The 22,031-nt window shown below is 37.9% G+C and overlaps 2 protein-coding genes across 2 annotated transcripts; both read left to right on the top strand.

Moving 5' to 3' along the window:
• The first annotated feature begins 1,914 nt into the window (after window positions 1-1,914).
• Window positions 1,915-2,853, top strand: Or6n1 (olfactory receptor family 6 subfamily N member 1). The gene has a single exon (XM_021174560.2). It carries the CDS (start codon window positions 1,915-1,917, stop codon window positions 2,851-2,853), a length of 939 nt encoding a protein of 312 aa, XP_021030219.1.
• Window positions 2,854-12,314: 9,461 nt separating this feature from the next.
• LOC110301817 (olfactory receptor 6K3-like) lies at window positions 12,315-13,262 on the top strand. Its single transcript, XM_021172488.2, has one exon. The coding sequence runs from the start codon at window positions 12,315-12,317 to the stop codon at window positions 13,260-13,262; it is 948 nt and encodes a 315-aa protein (XP_021028147.1).
• The last annotated feature ends 8,769 nt before the right edge of the window (window positions 13,263-22,031 follow it).

Here is a 22,031-nt window from a genome sequence, read left to right on the forward strand (position 1 = left end):
TCTCTCCCCCCCCCCCCAGTGTCCCTCTCACCTCACCTTCCCCCAAATCAAACCTTTCTACTCTGAGAGGAGGAGGCCTCCTATGGATATCAACCTACACATCAAGTTGCAGTAGGACTGGGAACATCTCTTATTGTGCCTAGACAAGGCAGCCCAACTAGGGAAAGAGATACAAAGGCAAGCAGCAGAGTCAGAGATAGCCCCTGCTCCATTTGGTAGGAATCCCACATGAAGACCAAACTACATATCAGTTACATATGAGTAGAGGTCCCAGGTCTAACCCATCTCTGCGCTATGGTTGGTGGTTCAGTCCCTATGAGTCACTATGGTCCATTTGCTAGGTGAAGCCTCTGAAGTAGCAGTTATGCTAGGTTGCTCTCTGTGAGTATAAAAGAATATCATTAATAGTGTTGGGGGTGGACTCTCTCTCTCATGGTATGGGTCTCAAGTTGGACCAGTGATTAGTTGGCCATTTTCTCAATTTCTGCTCCATCTTTATCCCTGCTCATCTTGTAGGCAGGATAAATTGTGGGCCAAAAGTTTTGTGGGTGGTTTGGTGAAATATAGTTAATAACAGTATACTATATTTTTTCAATCATATTTATTTGTTTCTGTTTGTGTGTGCATGTGTGAGCCATGGCAAGGGTGTGGAAGTCAGAGGAAAACATTGAGGACTCATCTCTCTCTTTCTACCATGTGAGGCTTCGGATCAAACTCAGATCTTTAGGCTTGGCACCAAGTGCATTTACCTGCCGAGCCATCTCATCGTGCCAGGATATCGCACTGTTTGAAACACCAAGAGACTAGATGGCAAGTGCTTTCACCACTGAGTGACAGCTATCTGACACAATACTTAATTTAACCAGTTGTGTCTAGTCCTTCTTCACTTTGCGGCACCATGTCACACGTGACAAATAAGTACAATTTTGTATAACAGCTGAAATAAGGAAAAAGCAAAGTAGTTTCTTGACATTGATCACTAAAATGTACTTATTCCTTGAGTCCATGTTTAGTTATACTTTTCAGAAAATATTCAATAATATTTAGTTATATTACCATAACTGTTTATTCTGTACACAACCAATGAATAGGAAAAATGCATTTAATATTATGAATAGGGAGTACTGAGGAAGTGGCCATTTTGAAGGAAAGAAAGGAGGTATAGGATTTGTTTCTGGTCTGAGTCTCATTTTTTTCCTGAACTCATCTTAATCTCCACTGCAAGTTTTACTAGTGTCCAAAAGAGGTCTAAATTCTAGCTGATAGGCTCATAGATGGGTTGTCATAGATCTGTTTTCACAAAAGAACATAAGAAAACAGAGATGAAAGGAGTGATATTTTTAGAAGCCAGAAGCTTGAAGAAGCAAACAAGTTAAAGGTAGAAACCAGGAAATGTAATGTGAACTGAATATCCTTGGTCGGCTATAGTCTCAATGGTAAGGATGTTCCAGGAAATGTAATGTGAACTGAATGTCCTTGGTCAGCTACATTCTCAGTGGTAAGGATGTTCCATTGGCACTGTTACCAATGGTAACATTTCCACTGTCAATGTAAACAATGATCTTTACACACTCAATGTGAATTGGCAATATGCACTCTGATCAATGAAATTACCGAATCCTACAGTAAGCAGGATGAATGGGTTATTAAGTGGGGTGTGATATAAAGATTGGTTGTACTGTTCAAAAAAAGGGCAGTTTCCCTGGAAGCAATGGGTAGAAGTTCTGACCAATGCAGTTGACTGCAGGAGTGAGTGGTGTGGAATGGAAATGCCTGCTTCTCAAAGTATGTAGTAGAAGTAATTTACTTTGGAAGATGAAGGACATTAAAATTTTCCTTGATTGGATGCCAATGGATACTTTCTCCCTTATCTCTTGTATATTTCACATTATATAGGTACAGGAATAATGAGCAATGGGCACTGGAAACTGGAGCCACGTAACAGAATTCATCATTTTGGGCTTCCCTCACTTCCAAGGTGTCCAGATTTACCTGTTTTTCTTGCTGCTTTCCATTTACCTCACTACTATATTGGGAAACTTGCTGATATTCTTGGTGGTCTACCTGGACTCTCGGCTCCACACGCCCATGTACAGATTTGTCAGCATCCTTTCCTTCTTGGAGCTGGGCTACACAGCTGCCACCATTCCCAAGATGCTAGCAAACTTGCTGAGTGAGAAGAAGACAATTTCCTTTTCTGGATGTCTCCTACAGATCTACTTCTTTCACTCTCTTGGAGCTACTGAGTGCTACCTCCTGACAGCAATGGCATATGACAGGTACTTAGCCATTTGCAGGCCTCTTCACTATCCCACGCTAATGACCCAGTCACTCTGTATCAAGATTGCCATTGGTTGCTGGTTGGGAGGTTTGGCTGGGCCAGTGGTGGAAATTTCCTTAGTGTCTCGTCTCCCTTTTTGTGGCCCCAATCACATTCAGCACATTTTTTGTGATTTCCCTCCTGTGCTGAGTTTGGCTTGTACTGACACATCAGTCAATGTCCTAGTAGATTTTATTATTAACTCCTGTAAGATCCTGGCCACCTTCCTGCTGATCCTCAGCTCCTACTTGCAGATAATCCGCACAGTTCTCAAGATTCCCTCTGCTGCAGGCAAGAAGAAGGCCTTCTCCACGTGTGCCTCCCATCTCACTGTGGTTCTCATCTTCTATGGGAGCATCCTTTTCATGTATGTGCGACTGAAGAAGAGTTACTCCCTTGACTACGACCGAGCCTTGGCAGTAGTCTACTCTGTGATTACTCCCTTTCTCAACCCCTTCATTTATAGCTTGCGCAACAAGGAAATCAAGGAGGCCCTGAAGAGGCAGCTTATGAGAACAGGAATACTGAGGTGATGGGATTGCAAAATAAAGGCCACGGACAGATTTGATAATAGAATGGTTGAGGGATCAATAGCCAAGGAGTGTACATGAAGCATCTCACTTTTCTCATGTCTGGCATTGATTTTTGTGGCAAAAGATGCCTGGCCTTCAATGTTATCATAACATTACAACATCTTCTGGAGCCATATACAGCTTGATCCCAAAGATTTCAATCTATAATGCTCTCCCAGCATCATAGGAGGCTGTGATTTTCTAACTTCAGATATTTGTGAATTGTGCTTAGAAATTTTGCCAAACATGTTTCTTCCCTAATACATGCAGGCTCAAATTTACTTGTTTTAACATAAATCATTTAATTATACTTTAAACAGAGATATTTATTAAATAAAATTTGGAGCAAAATTAAAAGTTTCTTATATTAACACATTTTTTTCACATAGAAAACACCAGCATACTGACCATATGTTTAACCACACATTTTTTGAAATTCTGTGAATTTGAACTTAAGTTCTATCTTATTGAATGACATATTAATTACTTGATATTGATAAAGTAAATTAAGCTTTTTAAATCTTAATTTCACTATACAATAGCAATGTTTTCTGATAAGAATTTTTCACAGTTACAACAAAAATCTCTAAAATATAATACATAGTTTCTGGCATATAGTTCACAGTAAAAATTATTATTCTTTTCTTGTTTTAATAATTTTAATCTGCATGGTTCATCTTTATTCTGTGATTTAGAATACTATTTGTGAACACATAGTATGATATATATATATATATATATATATATATATATATATATATATATATAAAATGTCATAGGGTGTAGTGTCTTGTTGACTGTCCTATCAGTTATTGTTAGAGGTCCCAAATGTCTACATCCCTTATTAAGTGCGAAAGCATAGAAGCTGGGCTAGTTTCAGGATACAGATTTACCTTGCTCTAATTATTTTATTTAACTAGCTGTTTCCTATAAAATACAAAATATATGAAAATAATACTAAAACTTAGACTACCAGAAACTTGGGATTTACATACTAGCCAGTACTAAGGAATGCTTATGAATCTGAATTCTGTTTGAAGTGGGGAATAAAATCTTGACTGTAAGAAAGCTTCTATGGGAATGGAGAGATGGTTTATCAGTGAGAGTTCTTTCCATTCTTATATAGAACTGGAGTTCAGACGCTAGTACCCACACAAGGTGGCTCACAACTGCCTATAATTCTAGCTCCATGGTACTCAATTACTTCTTACATCTCTATACACAGACCCACAAATAAACACATTGTTTAAAAATAAATATTTTAAAAAAGAATACTACTACTTCTATATATCTAGAGAATCCTTCAAATGAACTTGCACTACCTTAAAGATTTCCAGCCACTTATCCATTTTCCTTATTTTTAATGCAGGGCATTTTATAATAATGCTTTTTATTTATTTATTTGAAATTTTTATTTAGTACATTTTGATCATATTTATGTCCTTCCTACAACTCCTTCCAGATCTACGCCCAATTTCCTACTTCTCGAACTGTATGTGCTCGCTCTTGCTCTCTCTCTCTCTCTCTCTCTCTCCCTCCCTCCCTCCCTCCCTCCCTCCCTCCCTCCCTCCCTCTCTTCTCCCTCTTTTAATCTCATTGAGTCTAATTTGTATAGACTTACTGCTCTTAGACATAGGGCTTACTGTTGAATGTGATTTACATACCAGGGCTCATATTATTAAAGAAACCTAACTCTCTCCCAGAATCTATCAAATGGCAATACCTCATGAGCATGGGGTAAGACATTGAGCCTACCACCCCTACATCATACTGAGATTTCGTCTATCTTAAACTAGCCAAGGTCTTGGCCATGCTATCACAGTCATTGTGAATTCCTGTGGCTGTGCCCTGTGTGTCTGGAGAGCATTGTTTTTTTGAACTCATCCACCACATATGGCTCTTACAATAGTTCTCTCTCCTCTTCTGCATAGATTCTCGAGCTTTGAGTGGGATAGTTGTGTTATAAAACACACTTTCTAAAAGTGGGAAACTATAAATTCTCTTGTTCTCTACACATTCATTGTGTTTCTCTGTGTTAGTTACTACCTACAGCAAGAAGAAACTTCTCTAATGTTGGTGGAGTGATACTCTGTTTTATGGTATAGTGATAAACTATTAGAAATCATCTTAATACTATGTTTATTTACCAGAATAATAGTAGAAAGCTCGCCCCTTGGGTCTATGCCACTTTGCTAATCCTGGTCATTGAATCCCTTTGTTCAATGGTATTTCCATGATCCACAGTCACTGAAATAGAGAAAAAAGTGGAGGGGAAAAGACCCATCTCTCTAGGAAACAGCAAGAACTGCTAAGGTTCCTTAAAATATTTGAAGAAAGAAAACTTAAAACTTCCCTTTGTTAAAATCCAAGTATATTAAGTAAATTTACCTATTTATTGGAGACTGAAAATACAGTAGAGACACCATGGGTGCATTAATATGTTCTGTGAGGCAGTTGAGCATGTGTATGCCTGCATGATGACCTGAGTTCAATCTCCAGATGCCACAAGATGACAGGAGAGAATTGACCGTCCCCTCAGAGTCATTCACTGACTTCCTCATATGCCTTTGTCACATACAGTCTTACACACAGAGAGGAAATGAATAACATAAATAAATAGGAAATCCTAAACAGGTGTTATAGCTACTTACATAACCTTAACATGTCATTAAACTGATTTGAGCTTTAGTTTCAGGTTTGATTTAGTTTCAGTGTTGAAATAATGATGATACTGACAAATTTCTTTCACAGTGTTTTGATCTACAAAGAAGTCCACATAAAGAAAATATTGGGAATGGTAACATGAAATATATGGACTACCGAGGTTAGAAATCTTTGTGAAACCCCTTTGAGCTTAAAATTCTGTTTCACACCATTCAGTGGCCAGGCTATAGTTGCTGAATTGAGTTTTGCAGATTAAAAAAGCTGCACGAGGAGAAACCTTTTTCTTTCATGTCAAGAAACAGTATTTGAGGGATGATGGATGATAGGGGGATTTATTACTGGAAGAGCAATAGGGAAGCATGAACAGTATTAGATTATTTTTGAGATTATAATATAATTACATCATTTATTCTTTTACTCTTCTCTCTCCAAATCCTTCCATAAACCACTAATTCCTCCTTTCTAAATGAGTGGGCTCTTTTTAAAATTGAGTATTGTTATATGTATAGATATATATGTATCTACATTTCTAAATATAACCTGCTCCTTCTAAATAATGTTACTTGTCTATATATAACATTTACCTAAAAAAATGACATCATTAAATTTGGAACTAAATGGTTGGCACTAGAAAATAATCATCTTGAGCAAGGTAATTTAGACTCAGATAGATAGATATAGTATATGTGGATATTAGTCATTAAGTAAATGACAAACAAGTTACAATCCCTAGATTTAGTAAGATTAAGAATAAAGGAAGTGACAGGAGTGGGGAACAGGGATCTCCCTGGAGGGAGAAATAGAATACATTTTGTAGGTGGACTGGAAGAGTGGGGTATTAAAATGGAAGGATCAGGTCAGAGGCGAGAAGAAGCAGTATAAATTGAGGGGCATTTGAGTGGTGGTGGGGAACACTAGTGCAGTGGAGATGCTTTAAAATATATGTAGTCAATCCTAATGAAGTTTCCAAAAGGTGGGAGAGACAGAGTCCCCAATTGGTTAGCTCTAGACATCAAACAAAACTTAAAGTACAAGGATTGGATTACATACAATTAAGTTATTGTCCGAATGGTTCCCATGGAAATCCCTAGACAATCTAGGCTGTTGCCATAATTGGTCATTCTCTGCAAACTGACAGCAAGGCCCCATTGCTCAAGCAAGACAAGGAGCACAAAACTCCTTGAATTGCTGCCCACACAAAACCTTCACCCTAACATCCTAATATCTTGTTTATAGTATGTTCTCTACCCATTGGGTGCTATGCACACTCCAGTGTAGTCTGTTTGGCAGGGCAAGAGGCCTGGAAGCACTCAGGAGGCAAAGAGTTTCAGAGAAACTCAACCTCCTGGAACCTTGGCATTCTCATAACCCGTATACTCATACCCTATCCCTGTGTTAGTCTGGTATATGGATCCACGTGCTCTCTTTTAGTATTATTTTATTATAAATGCCTTTTAAGATTGAATTCTGACATAGGTAAAGCCTCCACCAGTGTTTTAAAGTCCTAGAAAATCCTTGAAGCCCACAAACTTGGAATTCAGTAGGAATTCAGTAAGAAGGTTATCTATTCAGTAACATTCAAATTTACTTCTAGTAGAAACAGTGAAACTAACTAGGCATTACAAAGAACGGAGCTAGAATAGTTCAGGGCTAGTCTGCAGAGTGATTACTTAGGACAGTAGCCAGTCTCATCCAAACAAGGGAATACACAATGGCCTAGCTAATGTGTGGGTTTACATGAAAGAGCTAGGGAATCCCACTGAGACAGGGATCTTCTCTACAGCCAGATATAGCAGGTTATATTGCATATTAGAAGCAAGTTGGTGAATTCTTTTGACAAATGAAGATTCTCCACAGATACTTAAAAGTTACACTCATACAAGAATTTATCAAGGCCTAGGAAATAGGAGGTTTGTGGTATTGCATTATTCATGAGAAGGTCTGCTAGAGCAGAACCCCCTGGTGCTAGCTTTCACAAGGCTCAAAGAGTAGCACAAATTGTGACTAGGGTGTGAAATCCTTAACTGTCATTAAGCTGACCCTAGGCAGGACTGCTTTATCTTTACTGTAAACATTTACCTGGTATCTGTAAGTCCATTTGAAGTCATTCCTTTGTTCTGTGTCAGGTAACTTCAATGTACTTTGCCAGCTGTGACATGCTACCCTTTTATTTTCTGTATAAGACTGGTGTTCACTTTGTGACATTACATACAGATTCTACACAACCTCTTGTGTTGATTTTTTCTTTCATTTGTTGACTCCTTGTCCACCTGCAACTAGAGACCTGTTCTATGCAAACAGGGACCAAAAAGGGTCTGCAGCAAGTGGGTATCACAGAAAGCTGTGTCCTGACAAGAATGTCCATTCACAGATACAAGACAAGTCCTCTGTTGTCCAACCATGAGAACATCCAGACATTGAATGCCACAAATAGATGGATCCTACTACATCTGTGGCTACATCCTACTACATCTCCTAGTATACTCTGAGATTGTAAGGATCACCACTCTGTCTTTTTTTGTTGCTCCAACCAGATCCATCAGATCTTCTGTAATTCCATTCCTGTGGTAGGTTTGTACTGTACATCTACATCTCTGATGGTCATTGTGATGCCATCCAAACAGCAGTTGTCTTTTTCTCCTTTCTAGCAGTTGCCTCAACTTATATTCAGACCACTGTGGTGATTGTGGGGATGTATTCAGAAGATAGATATCAGATGTCCATATCCAATTTGTATCCCCTGATATCCATAAATTATGTTATTGTTTTATCTAATACTTGTAATAGTTTTGTACTAAAAAGGAATGGAGATATTGGACAACTTTGTCTTGTTTCTGATTTTAGTGGTAGAAAGTGAGTGTGATTAGGGTGCATTATGGAAAATTCCCAAATAAACAATAAAAATTATGATAGAAAAAAAGATTTAAAAATTGGAAATATGTATATGCAGTACTTTAATCTCTCTGAAGGCAGGAGACAGATTTAAGTATCTATTAAGATAATTTACTTTTCTAACATAAAGGGTGGTATTTGTGAACTTTTTCCCTTGCTTATTAAATTGGATGTAGAACTAATTTGTGTATAATAATGTAAGATGTTTTACATACATACATCACAACACTCATACAAGCATATATATATATATATATATATATATATATATATACATATATATATATATATGCTATTCCCTGTCTACGCCCACTGGAACCATTACATTTAATGTTTCATTCTTGTCACACACACACACACACACACACACACACACACACACACACACATATATATATATATATATATATATATATATATATATATATATAATGTAACCAGGGGGCCACCGCTCACTCAGAAGCAAAAGAAAAAGTGAGGGGGTGCAGAGAGGAACTGTTTGAGAGGTGGCAGGGAGGCCGGCAGTGATCAGGATGTAAATAAAGAGAATAAAAAATCAATGAGGAAAAAGGAATAAAGAAATTTAAAAGTAAACTTATTCCTCTACTGGTATATTCCACCTACTTGTATATGAGGGACTTTCCCAGTCTTTTTATATGCTTACTCAGGTGATTATCAATGCACCTTTTATGTAGGAGATGTTGTTCTTGAATCATTTCCTTAAACAAAACCTATGGAGAGATCTTTGGGGTCAGTAAAATATGACAAATCTCAGGGAGAACCTTACTTCTTCCATTGCTACCAATGACCCTGAGATGATCTGATATTTCTGAAGAAATTCTACTGAAGCTGATTCTATTTCATATTCGTCAACATTGAATTGTGTTCATAAGCTGTACTGGCTACTATATAAGAGGCTGAGTTTGACTGCTTTAGTTCCTAGATCATCTTCTGACTCAGTCTATCTGACATTGTGTCACAGAAACAATTCTTTCATACATTCTACACAAAAGAAAACCAAGTATCAATGTTCTTCTGCTATCTTGGTAGACTTAAAACCCTAGCTTCCCATAGGTATGGAGTCCTTGTGAAACAGAAGCGTGGCAACAATTTCCTAATTAGGCACTTGGGGTTAGAGTTGCTTTTCCCTAGGCACTATAGAGAGTGTATCAAAATAAAGCCTTTATCCCCAAGAAATCCAGTGCTGTGGCTCTAACCTTTCTATGTGTTCTGCTGCAGAGAAATGAAGATATTTGGGAAAGGGGATTCTAGCAGAGGTGGGTATAAGATGACCTGCAGAGTTATTGTCAAGGACATATGAACACAGTGAGAATACAGTGAGATGGGAGGACTTTAACTGAGGTAGGACTATAGCTGAGGTGGAAGGACTGTAGCTGAGATGGGAAGATTGTGGGTCAGGGCTGGGGCTTTGGGCAGGTCAGTGTGCTCTCTGACTGCAGAGAAGCAGTACAAATTCAAGAAGAAATGACCTACTAATTTCATCAGTGAAATCAACCTATTCTGTGTAAATTAATCTATTAAATTGTATCTGTGACACAGAATCTATGACATTTCACATTAATACTTAATCCTGAGATCAACTATAATCTAGGATGCCTATATGATGTGTTGCAGAGTCAGGAAATCAACTATGAGTAACAAATCCCCAAACAATGGTTATAGCTTACCACTTGAGTTTCTAGTTGTTCCTTTTCCCCTAGAAAATAGAAGAGTCTTTTGGTAAAATTCTTCCTTTATCATTCTTCCAGACTTTGATATTGTGATTGTGACAAGTACTATTGACAGAGTAATTTGACTCATAGCATATACATGTATTATGTCATGCCATACCTGCAAAAATTACAAGATCATAGATGCAAAAGATTCAGATATTGAAATTGTTTTAAGAATATTGCATATATCACATTATTTCTTAGGCTTAGTGTAAGCTTTGGAGACTTTTAATTATTCTTCCCCTCTGCAATTTTTTTGTTTTATTGTTCATTTGCTTGTTTGTTTAAGTATACCCACATATTTACATGTAAAAACTTGGAGCTCAGTGTTTGAGTGATTAAATTCGACCAAGATATATTTGAAGCTAATTCATGTTGGCAACAGTATAAAGCAAGAAATAATTATAGCATAGCCCATATTTCCTGAAAGAATCAATTTTTAGTAAAAGTTTTTATGTAGAAATGCCAAAAGAAATTTTGTCCTTTGTATTTCCTATTTCAACTATAGATCTGCTATTCTACAGGATCCCTAAAAAGCACATATAATCCTTGGTTTTTGCTTGCCAGGCTAACTTTCTTTTGTGTGTGGACACTTTTTCTGTGCTTTCAAGAGTGCATGTGTTGTGTCTAAAGTCAGTTTTAATATGACTGACTCTTTTTGGTAACTATCAATAGCTTTTACTTTCTCCAGAACCAGTCTTCAGATCTCTCACTATCAAGTAGTTAAGTGTGACAAAGACAGAGCTTATACTTCTATCATGCAAAATATTTTAGCAAACAGTCACAAGTACACCTTCAAACCTGTTTTTAGCAGGTAACTGTTGGCCAGCTTTAGGTTAGTAGAATAAATGGAACTTTCTGTAAAGACAATATGTCTCAAAATGCTTACAGGTAAAAAAGATAACTTCCTGTTGAAAGTTGGTGATGAATCTCATTCCTCAGAATGTAGCACAGAACTGACTGAGTCATGGTCATGATGGATGTGCACTTAAGGAGCTATTTGGTCCCTTCCTATTCTTGTTCCTTTAAAGCAAAGGTCCAGATGTATTCATGTTCAATTATCAGACCGTGATCTTCTTATGTAACATCAAAAATTATTTTCTATATGTGGCTGGTTCTTGACATCAAACATTTATGCCAACTTCCCTGCAAACACAGCAGTTTTGCTTATCAAAACTAGGAATGGGTTGAACTATTGACATCCAATCGATTGTTAAATGGTCTTGCAAACAACCTACTCTGCATAGGAGGACACATATATTCCACAGTAAATAATTGTGTGACAAAAGTATCAATACTATTAAATATGAGAAACCCTGTGGCATGCTGATTGATGACCAGTACATCATGAGGATAGAGGTGAGAATATCTGAAGCTTTGGCTAAACCTGTCTCTAAATATTGACTCTTGATTACAGCTTTTCAGGTATTATTCAATTATACTTACAATGCATCATCTGGGTAATAGTTTTGAAATTAGCAAAACCCTCCTTTGTGCAAGGTAGTACAGACTAGACTACATTGCTCACACAGATGACTATAAACCATTTCCAAGGAAGTGGTTTCTAGTAAACATCATGTTCTCCTTTTAGTGAGATGTTAACAAAGATGTTAACCAATGTATGTGCAATATGTGCCCTAAAGCCTTTAAAATATTTACTTTAAAATGCTATCCTATTGAACCAAAATTGTTTAATTAACATTCATTTTCTTTTCTGAATATTTCTCTCAAAATGTATTCCGTTATTTCAAAGTTATGAATTGTTGGGAAAATTAATATGTTGATTATTCTGTAAATCATTTATTGTAAAATAACTTTCCTTATACTATGAAGTAAAAGGCAGTTTCTAAACTATTACCCTTTAATGGAAGTTGCCAAATTGTCATTCAATAGTGTATACCAATTTATATTTCTAAATGTACAGGTTATTAAAAAAACAGAATAGCTGACTACTAAATATCTTTAGTAAAATTTTTGCAAATATGAGAAGACTACTTATTCCAAACAATTCAGCATATATGTTATTTAATTGGTTTAATATTTTAGCTGTTTAGATGGTTAATTTTTTCTTTCTTCCTTTACTTGAGTTCTGATTTTTTTATTCTTTCAGCTGTCCGATAAACTTCTGAAAATATGGATAAGAAGAATCAGACGAAGGTGACAGAGTTTTATTTTTCTGATTTCCCTCAGTTTGAAGATGGTGGCCTTTTGCTCTTCATCCTTCTACTCTGCGTCTACCTGTTCATTGTTGTTGGGAATGCTATGATCTTCTTGGCTGTGCAGCTGGATGTCCGTCTGCACAATCCCATGTACAGTTTCATCAGCATCTTCTCCTTCCTGGAGATTTGCTACACCACAGTGACCATTCCCCAAATGCTCTATAACTTGGTCAGCAAAGAGAAAACCATCTCCTTCATTGGCTGCCTAATGCAGATGTATTTTTTCCATTCCTTTGGAGTCACAGAAAGCTTAGTCCTCACAATAATGGCCATCGACAGGTATGTTGCCATCTGTAACCCACTTCGCTATGCAATCATTATAACTCCAAAGCTCTGCACACAGCTTTCCACAGGCTCTTTCACCCTTGGCTTCCTCATGCTCCTCCCAGAGATTGTGTGGATGTCTACTCTGCCCTTCTGTGGCCCCAATCAGATTCACCAGCTCTTCTGTGACTTAGAACCTGTGCTCCTCTTGGCATGTACAGACACATCTATGATTCTGGTTGAAGATGTCATCCATGCTATCTCCATCCTGAGCTGTGTCTCTATCATCAGCCTTTCCTATTTAAGGATCATCACCGTGGTCCTGAAGATTCCATCTGGTGAGAGCCGTCAGAAGGCATTCTCCACATGCTCAGCCCACATCACCATTTTTGTGCTGTTTTTTGGCAGTGTGGCTCTTATGTACCTGCGCTTCTCTGTCACCTTCCAACCACTACTGGAGAAGGTCATTGCACTAATGTTTGCTGTCCTTGCCCCATTTTTCAATCCTATAATCTACAGCCTGAGGAACAAGGATATGAAAGATGCCATTAAGAAAATGTTCGGTTCTCAAAAGATACTCACTGTTTCTGGGAGCTGATGTTAGTTTACCTGTACCTCTTTATAGATATCTCACCCTCTAAGTATGTTTCTAAAAACAAATAATCCATTTCCAAGATTACTATGTAAACTCTTTTGTGTTCTTGGTTTAATTTATTTATCAATTAATTTATTTACCTTACATCCTGATGGTGCCTTCCCCTCCCTTTTCTCTTCACAGTCCCCTCATTTAGAAAAGAGGAAGCCTCCCATGGATTTCAACCCACCCTAGCATATCAAGTTGCAGTAGGTCCAGACACAGTTTCTTCTATTGAGCCTAGACAAGACAGAACATTTATGGGATTGGGAAAGTTAGAGACAGCCCCAAGGAAAACCATTTACGGAATAGGGTAAGTTAGAGACAGCCCCTGATCTAATTGTTAGAAGTTCCACACGAAAACCAAGCTGTGTATTGGTTATTTATACAGAGGTAGTCTACATCTGTCACATGTGTGCTCTTTAGTAGTTGGTTCAGTTCCTGTGAGCCCCTGTGGGCTCGGGTTATTTAATTCTGTAGGTTTCTTGTGGCAGTCTTAACCCTGCCCCCTCCCCCAGCTCCTTTATTCCTTGCTCCCTCTATTGCATAAGATTTCCTGAGGTCTGCCTAATGTTTGGTTGTAGGTCTCTGCATCTGTTTCCATCAGCTGCTGGCTGGAGCTCTCAGAAGACAGTTATGCTAGTCTCCTGTCTGCAAGAATAGAATAACATGATTAGTGTCAGGGATGGCCTCTCCCTCATGCTGTGGTTCTGAAGTCATTGGTTGGCCATTTCCTCCCTCACTTTTTGTTCCATCTTTATCCCTGAACATCTTTTGAATATATGACCAGGAGATATATAGCTAGGTTTTGAGGTAGAGCTATTCTGAATTTTTAGAGAAATTGCCAACTTGATATCCAAATTAATAGTACAAGTTTCTACCCCCCCCCCCCAGTAACGGAGGAGTGTTCCCTATGTTCCACATCCTCACCATCATGAGCTGTCACTTGTGTTTTCTTTTCTTTTTTTTTTTTTTTTTTTTTTGGTTTTTCGAGACAGGGTTTCTCTGTATAGCCCTGGCTGTCCTGGAACTCACTTTGTAGACCAGGCTGGCCTAGAACTCAGAAATCCGACTGCCTCTGCCTCCCAAGTGCTGGGATTAAAGGCGTGAGCCACCACCGCCCGGCTGTGTTTTCTTTTATCTTAGTCCTTTTCATTTATGAGTTTGAAACTTAGAGTTGTTTTGATTTGCATTGCTCTGATGATTAAGGATGTTGACCCTTTCTTATTTTATACTGGTTATTCTATTTATTTACCTTTCAAATGTTATCCCCTTCCCAGTTTCCCCTCCACAAACTCCCTATACCCTCCCCCCTCCCTCTGTCTCTTTGAGAGTGCTCCCCCAGCTGCCCACCCACTCCTGCCTCAGTGCCCTAGCATTCCCCTAGGCTGGGTCATCGAGCCCCCACAGGACTAAGGGGCTCCTCTCCCTTGATGTCAGATAAGACAATCCTCTGCTACATATCCAGCTGGAGCCATGGGTTTCCCCATGCTGGACACCAGATATCCCTCTGTTGAAAATTCTCTTGATAGCTCCATACCCCATTTTAAATTACATGATTTGGTTTGCTGGCGTGTCTAACTTCTTGAATTTTTATGTGCTTTCTATGCCACACCTCTGTTGAGTATATGGTTGGTGCGATCTTTTTCCCAGTCTGTACACTTCTAGCACAGTGAGTATTATTTGTTCTGACAGAGAAAGTCGTATGCATCCCTACACTACCAGGTTATCAATCGAATCTTATTTCAAAACCACAAATAGTGCAGTACCATCTTTCCCAAGTCAATCAAAGATCATTATCTAAGGATTAATATCATTTATAACTGGTATATCTAAAAGCTCCCTTGGTATATGCTTCCACACTATAGTTAAAATTGACTGCTACTTATATAGAATGTTAACAAAATGCACATAATGAAACTGACTCGGACACTTGAAAGGAGAATAATCCCAATATGTTTGTCTGGAGACAGTTGCCATAGTCTCCGTAACTGGACAGTGATAAAATGCCATGGTTTTATGGTACAGAGTCACTGGCTTGTAATGTTTACTACTGTCATCTCTTCTGTGGGACTTTGTGGTTTTTTTTCCAAGATTCCATAGAAAACACGCTAGAGCTCTTAAATATTAGTAGACTTAGTATGCTACTTTGAGACTAGAAATCATAGGCATAAAATATTTAAATGGCTATAGTTGGTATTTCAAAATATTAGGAATATCAATGACTCTGTGGTTAAGATTTATGGTCCTTTTGCAGAGGGCCTGAGTTCCATTTCAGCTTCTCCCAATGACATGTACATCCAGCTTATACTTGTGAAGGGTTAGGAGTTAGATTCTTTACAGACAGATAGGGAAAGGGACACAGATAGGAAACAAATATCTGGCTTCTTTCTGAACTGAGAAAAAAGGGGTGGTTGCTTGACACTGAAGCCTCATGTGGCCAATTAATCACTTCTGCCAGAGAATACGGATTGGGAAATGTTTATTCCATTCTGTGAGCCTATCAGTCTCTCAAAGTTTGTCCAATTGACAAAACATCCACTTTAGGAAGAATACCATGCCACACACATAAAGACACACAAATAGAGGAAAGACAGGATTTTACTTCCAAATCCCTCACTCTGCTTTGTAGTGTATCATTATTTCTATATACCTCTCTGTGTGTAATGTGGTGTGTGTTTGCATGGGGGGGGGGCAGTCTGTGCGTGTGCACTTAGTGTGTATGAGTTTATGCATGTACCTGTGTGAGTATATGGGTGTGTACATGTGTAAGTGTGTATGCTATTGTGTGTATGTGTGTGTGCATGTATTTTTGCATGTGTTTCCTAACCTTTAATATTTTTCATCATTGTTTTCTACCTCATGAGTCTGATATATCCCTGCGTTTTCCAGTTGTTTGGATACTTTATTCCTCCCTTTAATTTCTTGACTGGCAGAGAAAGTGAACCCAATAGAAAAACCTAAAAGGTAATACTAAGGGATCACCATCTTCTGGCCTCTATGGCCATCCATACACATACAGCACAAAAACACACACGCACATGCACGCACACACACATAACAAATACAAAATTTTTTTAAAATGTTATTTGGCAATTTATTTATTTACTTTATATATATGAGTACAACGTAGCTATTTTCAGACACACCAAAAGAGGGCATTAGATCCCATTACAGATAGTTGTGATCCACCATGTGGTTTCTGGGAATTGAACTTAGGACCTCTGGAAGAGCAGCCAGTGCTCTTAACTGCTGAGCCATCACTCCAGTCCCTAAAAACAAAAACAAAGACAATAACAGCAATAACAACAAAAGGCTTCATGTGGTAATTAAAATGTTCAGCATTTTGTTATGCTCTATTAAAGTGTCATGACATCATATTAAGTCATTTTCTTTATTCCTACTATATTACAGCTATGGTTTGCTTCCCCATTCTCTGCCCTAGAACTTGCACTTGCCCATTACAATTTTTCTACATTTGGCACCTTGTTCGAACTTATTTTATTTCTTGCTACAAAATTACTCCAAGAGTTTGGACAAAGTAAAATCTCCAGAAAATTATTTTCCCTAGCTCCTAGGAGGAGAAAAACAGGACTGGAATGTTACCAGAGATCTTAAAAGAACAAGATGCCATCTAGTGGTATAGAAATGCAGTCTGCAATGGAAATCTCAGTAGCATCTGCTTTCTTTTGTTTTTGTAAACAGGGTTTCAAAATGGCTATACCAATGAATTATTTTGCTATACCAATATAAAGACTAAGTATGTTTTAAATTCTTATTCTTATAGCCATAGAGAGATTTGTCTGGCATTCCCATCAAAGAAGCGTCTTTTTGCAGCAGAAGAAGGATCTTATAGGGAAGAGAAGGCAGAGTGATTGTAAGAACCTGAGGATTCGCACTCCCAAAGAGAAAAGTATTTTCTAGACATGATAGTGAATCAGCATCAATGAAGTCTCATCAGTAATGTTGTTTAAATAAGATACAACCATGTGGATGTGGGAAATCTCACAGGTCCTCGCTCCTTGATAAAGAGCTCCAATCAGTTAGTTACCACTGAAAGACAGAGAGAGAGAGAGAGAGAGAGAGAGAGAGAGAGAGAGAGAGAGACAGAGAGACAGAGAGACAGAGAGACAGAGAGACAGAGAAACAGAGAGAGGCATACAGAGAGATAGAGATACAGAAACACACACTCTCACAGAGAAAGAGGGAGGGAGGGAGGGGGGAGGGAGGGAGGGAGGGAGGGAGGGAGGGGAGAGAGGGAGAGGGAGAGAGAGGGAGAGAGAGAGAGAGAGAGAGAGAGAGAGAGAGAGAGAGAGAGAGAGAGAGAGAGATCAGTTTTTTCAAGGACAAGTAACTTGATAGATTATTCATTCCTCAAAGTTCAACCATAAAAACATATACACTAAATTGACTCAGTAGGTTTTGTGTGTGTGAGAGAGAGAATGTGTGTGTGAGAGTGTGTTTGCCTGTGAGTGTATATGTATGCATCTATGCATGCATTCTGTGAGTGTGAGCATGTGTAAAATAATAATTAAATATTGCTTATATTACTTACCAATTTTTTCATGTAGAAAACACCAGTATACTGAGAATGTTTTTATAATTCCACAGATGTTTGAAATTCTGTGGACTTGAGTCTAAGCTCTAGCTCTATTGAATGACTTATCAATTACTTGGTATTGATGAGGTAAATCAACCCCTTTGAATCTTAATTTCATTATGCAATAGTTTGTTTTGTGACAAGAAACTTTTGACAATGACAACAAAAGTCTCTTAAACACAATGCATAATTTCTAGTGTATGGTTAACAGTAAAAGTTTACTCTTACTTTTAATAACTTTAATTCACCTGGTTCATCTTTATTCTTAGATTTAGGATAGCAACTTGGGAACATATATAATATAATGACATGTTTATACATGTGTAACAAAATATTTCTCAAAAGTAAGGACTAACCAGACAGGCAGCACTCATATGAGAAGAGCAGATTGTCCTGTCTGTCCTGGTCTGTCATTGTGAGAAGTCGTAAACGTCTACATCTCTTATAAAGTGTGGAAAGCATAGGGGCTGGACTACTGTCAGGAAACAGATTTACCACACTCTAGTTATTTTATTTCACTGTTTCTTAAAAAATGAAAATATTACTAAAGCTTAAACTACTAAAAAGTGGAGGTTTACCTACAAGCCACTATTAATAAATGTTTATTCATCTGAATACTTTTTAAAGTAGAGCATAAAATCTTGACTATAAGAAAGCTTCTGGGAGACTACAGAGATGTTTTGCAGTTAAGAATTCTTTCTACTCTTGAAGAGGCGTGGAATTCAGACCCCAGGACCCACATCAAGTGGCTCACAACTATCTATAACTCCAGCTCTATAGAGTTAAATTACTTCTTACATTTCCATATACAGAAATCCAAACAATATAGACATTGTTTATATATAAATATTTGCGAAACAATATTTATAATCCTACTGATCTAAAGGATCTCCTCAAATAATTGCACTTCTACCATCTTAAAGATTACTACCCACCACCATCCATCTTTATGTAATTTTAGTGCAGAACATTTTAAAATAGTGTTTTTAATTTCACATATGAAAATTTAATGTAAAACATTTTCATCATAATCAATCTCCTCATCCAATTTTCCCAGATCTACACCTAACTTCCTACCTCTCTGACTCTATTCCTTTATTCTCTTCTCTTCTCTTCTCTTCTCTTCTCTTCTCTTCTCTTCTCTTCTCTTCTCTTCTCTTCTCTTCTCTTCTCTTCTCTTCTCTTCTCTTCTCTTCTCTTCTCTTCTCCTCTCCTCTCCTCTCCTCTCCTCTCCTCTCCTCTCCTCTCCTCTCCTCTCCTCTCCTCTCCTCTCCTCTCCTCTCCTCTCCTCTCCTCTCCTCTCCTCTCCTCTCCCCTCCCCTCCCCTCCCCTCCCCTCCCCTCCCCTCCCCTCCCCTCCCCTCCCCTCCCCTCCCCTCCCCTTCCCTTCTCTTCCCTTCCCTTCTCTTCTCTTCTTCTCTTCTTCTTTTCTTCTCCTCTCTTCTTCTCATCTCTTGAATCAAATTTGTGTTGTGTAGGATAACTGTTCTTGGGCATAGGGCTTGCCCTTGAGTGTGATTTATAACCCAAGGCTCACATTAGTAAAGAATACTGTCCTAGAATCTATCAAATGTGATAGCTTGCAAGTTGGGGATAAGACTTGTGCTTACCAGCCCTCCACCATGCTGAGATTTTTGTCTGGCTTAAGCTTGCTGGGATCTTGCCCATGATGTCACAGTCATTTTGAGTTCCTATGTCTCTGTCCTTTTGTGCTTGGCAAGTACTGTTTCCTGGACTCACTCAACACCTCTGGTTCTCATAATATTTCTGCCGCCACTTCTGCATAGATTCTTGATCTCTGAGCAGAATGGGCATTATAGAACACACTTTACTTTGGACAGTACACTCCAAATTCTCCTATTCTCTACACATTAATCAGTTGTGCGTCTCTGTGTTTATCCCCTGCAAGGAGAAACATCTTCAGTGATGGTTGAATGATACACTGATGTATGGGTATAATGACACGTTACTAAGAGTCATCTCAATGTTATGTTTATTTACTAGAATAATAGTAGTATGATCACTCCTTGGGTCTATGACATGATGATGATGGTGAGAAATCCATAAATCCTGATCACGGAATCCCTTTGTTCAATGGATTTCCCATAATGCACAAGTCACTGAAAAACTTGTGCATTATGGGAAAGAAAACACAGAGAAGAAAGACCCAGTTACTGAAGGACACAGTAAGTACTACAAAGGTTCTTTAAAAATATTCAAAGAAACCAATTTTCATGTTTTCCTTTGTTAAAAATCAAGTTTATTAAGTAAAGGAACCTATTGGTTAAAGATGGAAAGTATAGTAGAGATCTCAAGGGTACATTACAGTGTTCTGTGAGATAGTATGACTGCCTAATGACCGGAATTCAATCTCCAAATGCTACAAGATAGCAACAGAAAACTGACCTACTCTTCAGATTCATTCACGAACTTTCACCTAGTGTCATGTGCAATGGCCATACACAAACATACACATACAAAAGAAATGAATAACATACACAAATAGGAGATTTTAAACAGTTGTTACAGCTACTTACATAACGTTAATCAAGTCATTAAACTGCTTTGAGCTTTAGTTCCAGATGGGATTTACTTTCAGTGTTGAAATAATGATGATTCTGAGAAATTCACTTCAGAGTCTTTTTATTTATTTATTTTTAAAAAGTTGATATAAAGAAAATATTGTGAATGTTAATACAAAATATGGTGGACCACCAAGGTTAGAAATCTTTATGAAAGCCCTTTGAGCCTGAAATTCTATTTGACATCATACAGTGGCCAGTCTATGGTTAACGAACTGAGTTTTGCAGATTAAACAAGCTGCACAAGGAGAAACCTTTTTCTTTCGTGTCAAGAAACAGTATCTGAGGGATGATGGATGATAGGGGAATTTATTGCTGGGAGAGCAATAGGGAAGCATGAACAGTAACAGGTTCTTTTATATTTGAGATTACAATATAATTACATCATTTCTTCTTTCCCTTTTCTCTCTCCAATTCCTTCCATAATCCTTTTCTTTCTTGTTCTTTAAATGCAAGGCTTTTTAAAAATTAAGTGTTGTTACATACACATAAGTATATATGCATGTATTTCTAAATACAACCTGCTCTGTCTAAATAATGCTAGTTGTATAGCTGTAAAGTTTACCCAATAAATCCATAACAATGCAATTTTGTGAATAAATATACATATATAGGTTAAATAGAAATTTTTATATATGATGACAACACTCCCTCTACAATCCAAAGACTACCTAAGAAAAATTCCAACTGAATATATTTCAAGTACTCAAGAATCATGTTCTGCTCACACCTGTTACAATGACTAAAGCAGAAGAGAACTTGAACTTTGAACCACATGCTGTGACCTTCAGTCCCTTTGTTTCAAGTTCATTCCCTGACTCAGTCTATCTGACATTGTATACCAGAAATGATTCTTTCATACAGTATACAAAACAGAAAACCAAGTATCAACTTCCATCTGCTATCTAGCATAACTAAAAAGACTTAGCTCTCCTTAGGTATGGAGTCCTTGTGAAAGGTAAGTGTAGCAACAACAGTTCCCTAATTAGTCACTTGGGTCATGAGTTGCTTTTCCCTTGGCACTGTGAATAGTGTGTCAAAATAAGCCTTTAACTAATGTTTAGCCCCAAGAAATCTAGTGTTGTGGTTATAACCTTCCTATGCGTTCAGCTGCAAAGAAATGACGGTATTTGGAAAGGGGGATTCAGAAAGAGGTGGGTATAAGATGGAAAGACCTGCAGAGTCATTGGGAAGGATAAGCAAACACAGGGAGGTGGGCGGACTTTATCTGAGGTAGGAGTGCTGTAGCTGAGGTGTGAGGATTGTAGCTGAGATGAGAAGACTGTAGCTCAAAGCTGGGGTTTGGGGCAGGTCAGTATGCTCTTTGAATGCAGAGAATCACAACAAATTCAAGAAAAAATGACCTATTAAATGTCATCAGAGAAATCAACCTACCCTCTATGACTCAACTGATTAAATTGTATCTGTGACATTGAATCTATGGCATTTCTCATTGATATTAACTAGTGAGTTCAATTATAATCCAAGATGCCTATATATTATACAGTAGAGTCAGGAAAGATAACTAAGAATAACAAAATTCCAAAGCCAT

The sequence above is a fragment of the Mus caroli genome, unplaced genomic scaffold (genome assembly GCF_978045245.1).
Source record: "Mus caroli unplaced genomic scaffold, Mus_caroli_1 scaffold_1, whole genome shotgun sequence".
NCBI classification, from domain to species: Eukaryota; Metazoa; Chordata; class Mammalia; order Rodentia; family Muridae; genus Mus; species Mus caroli.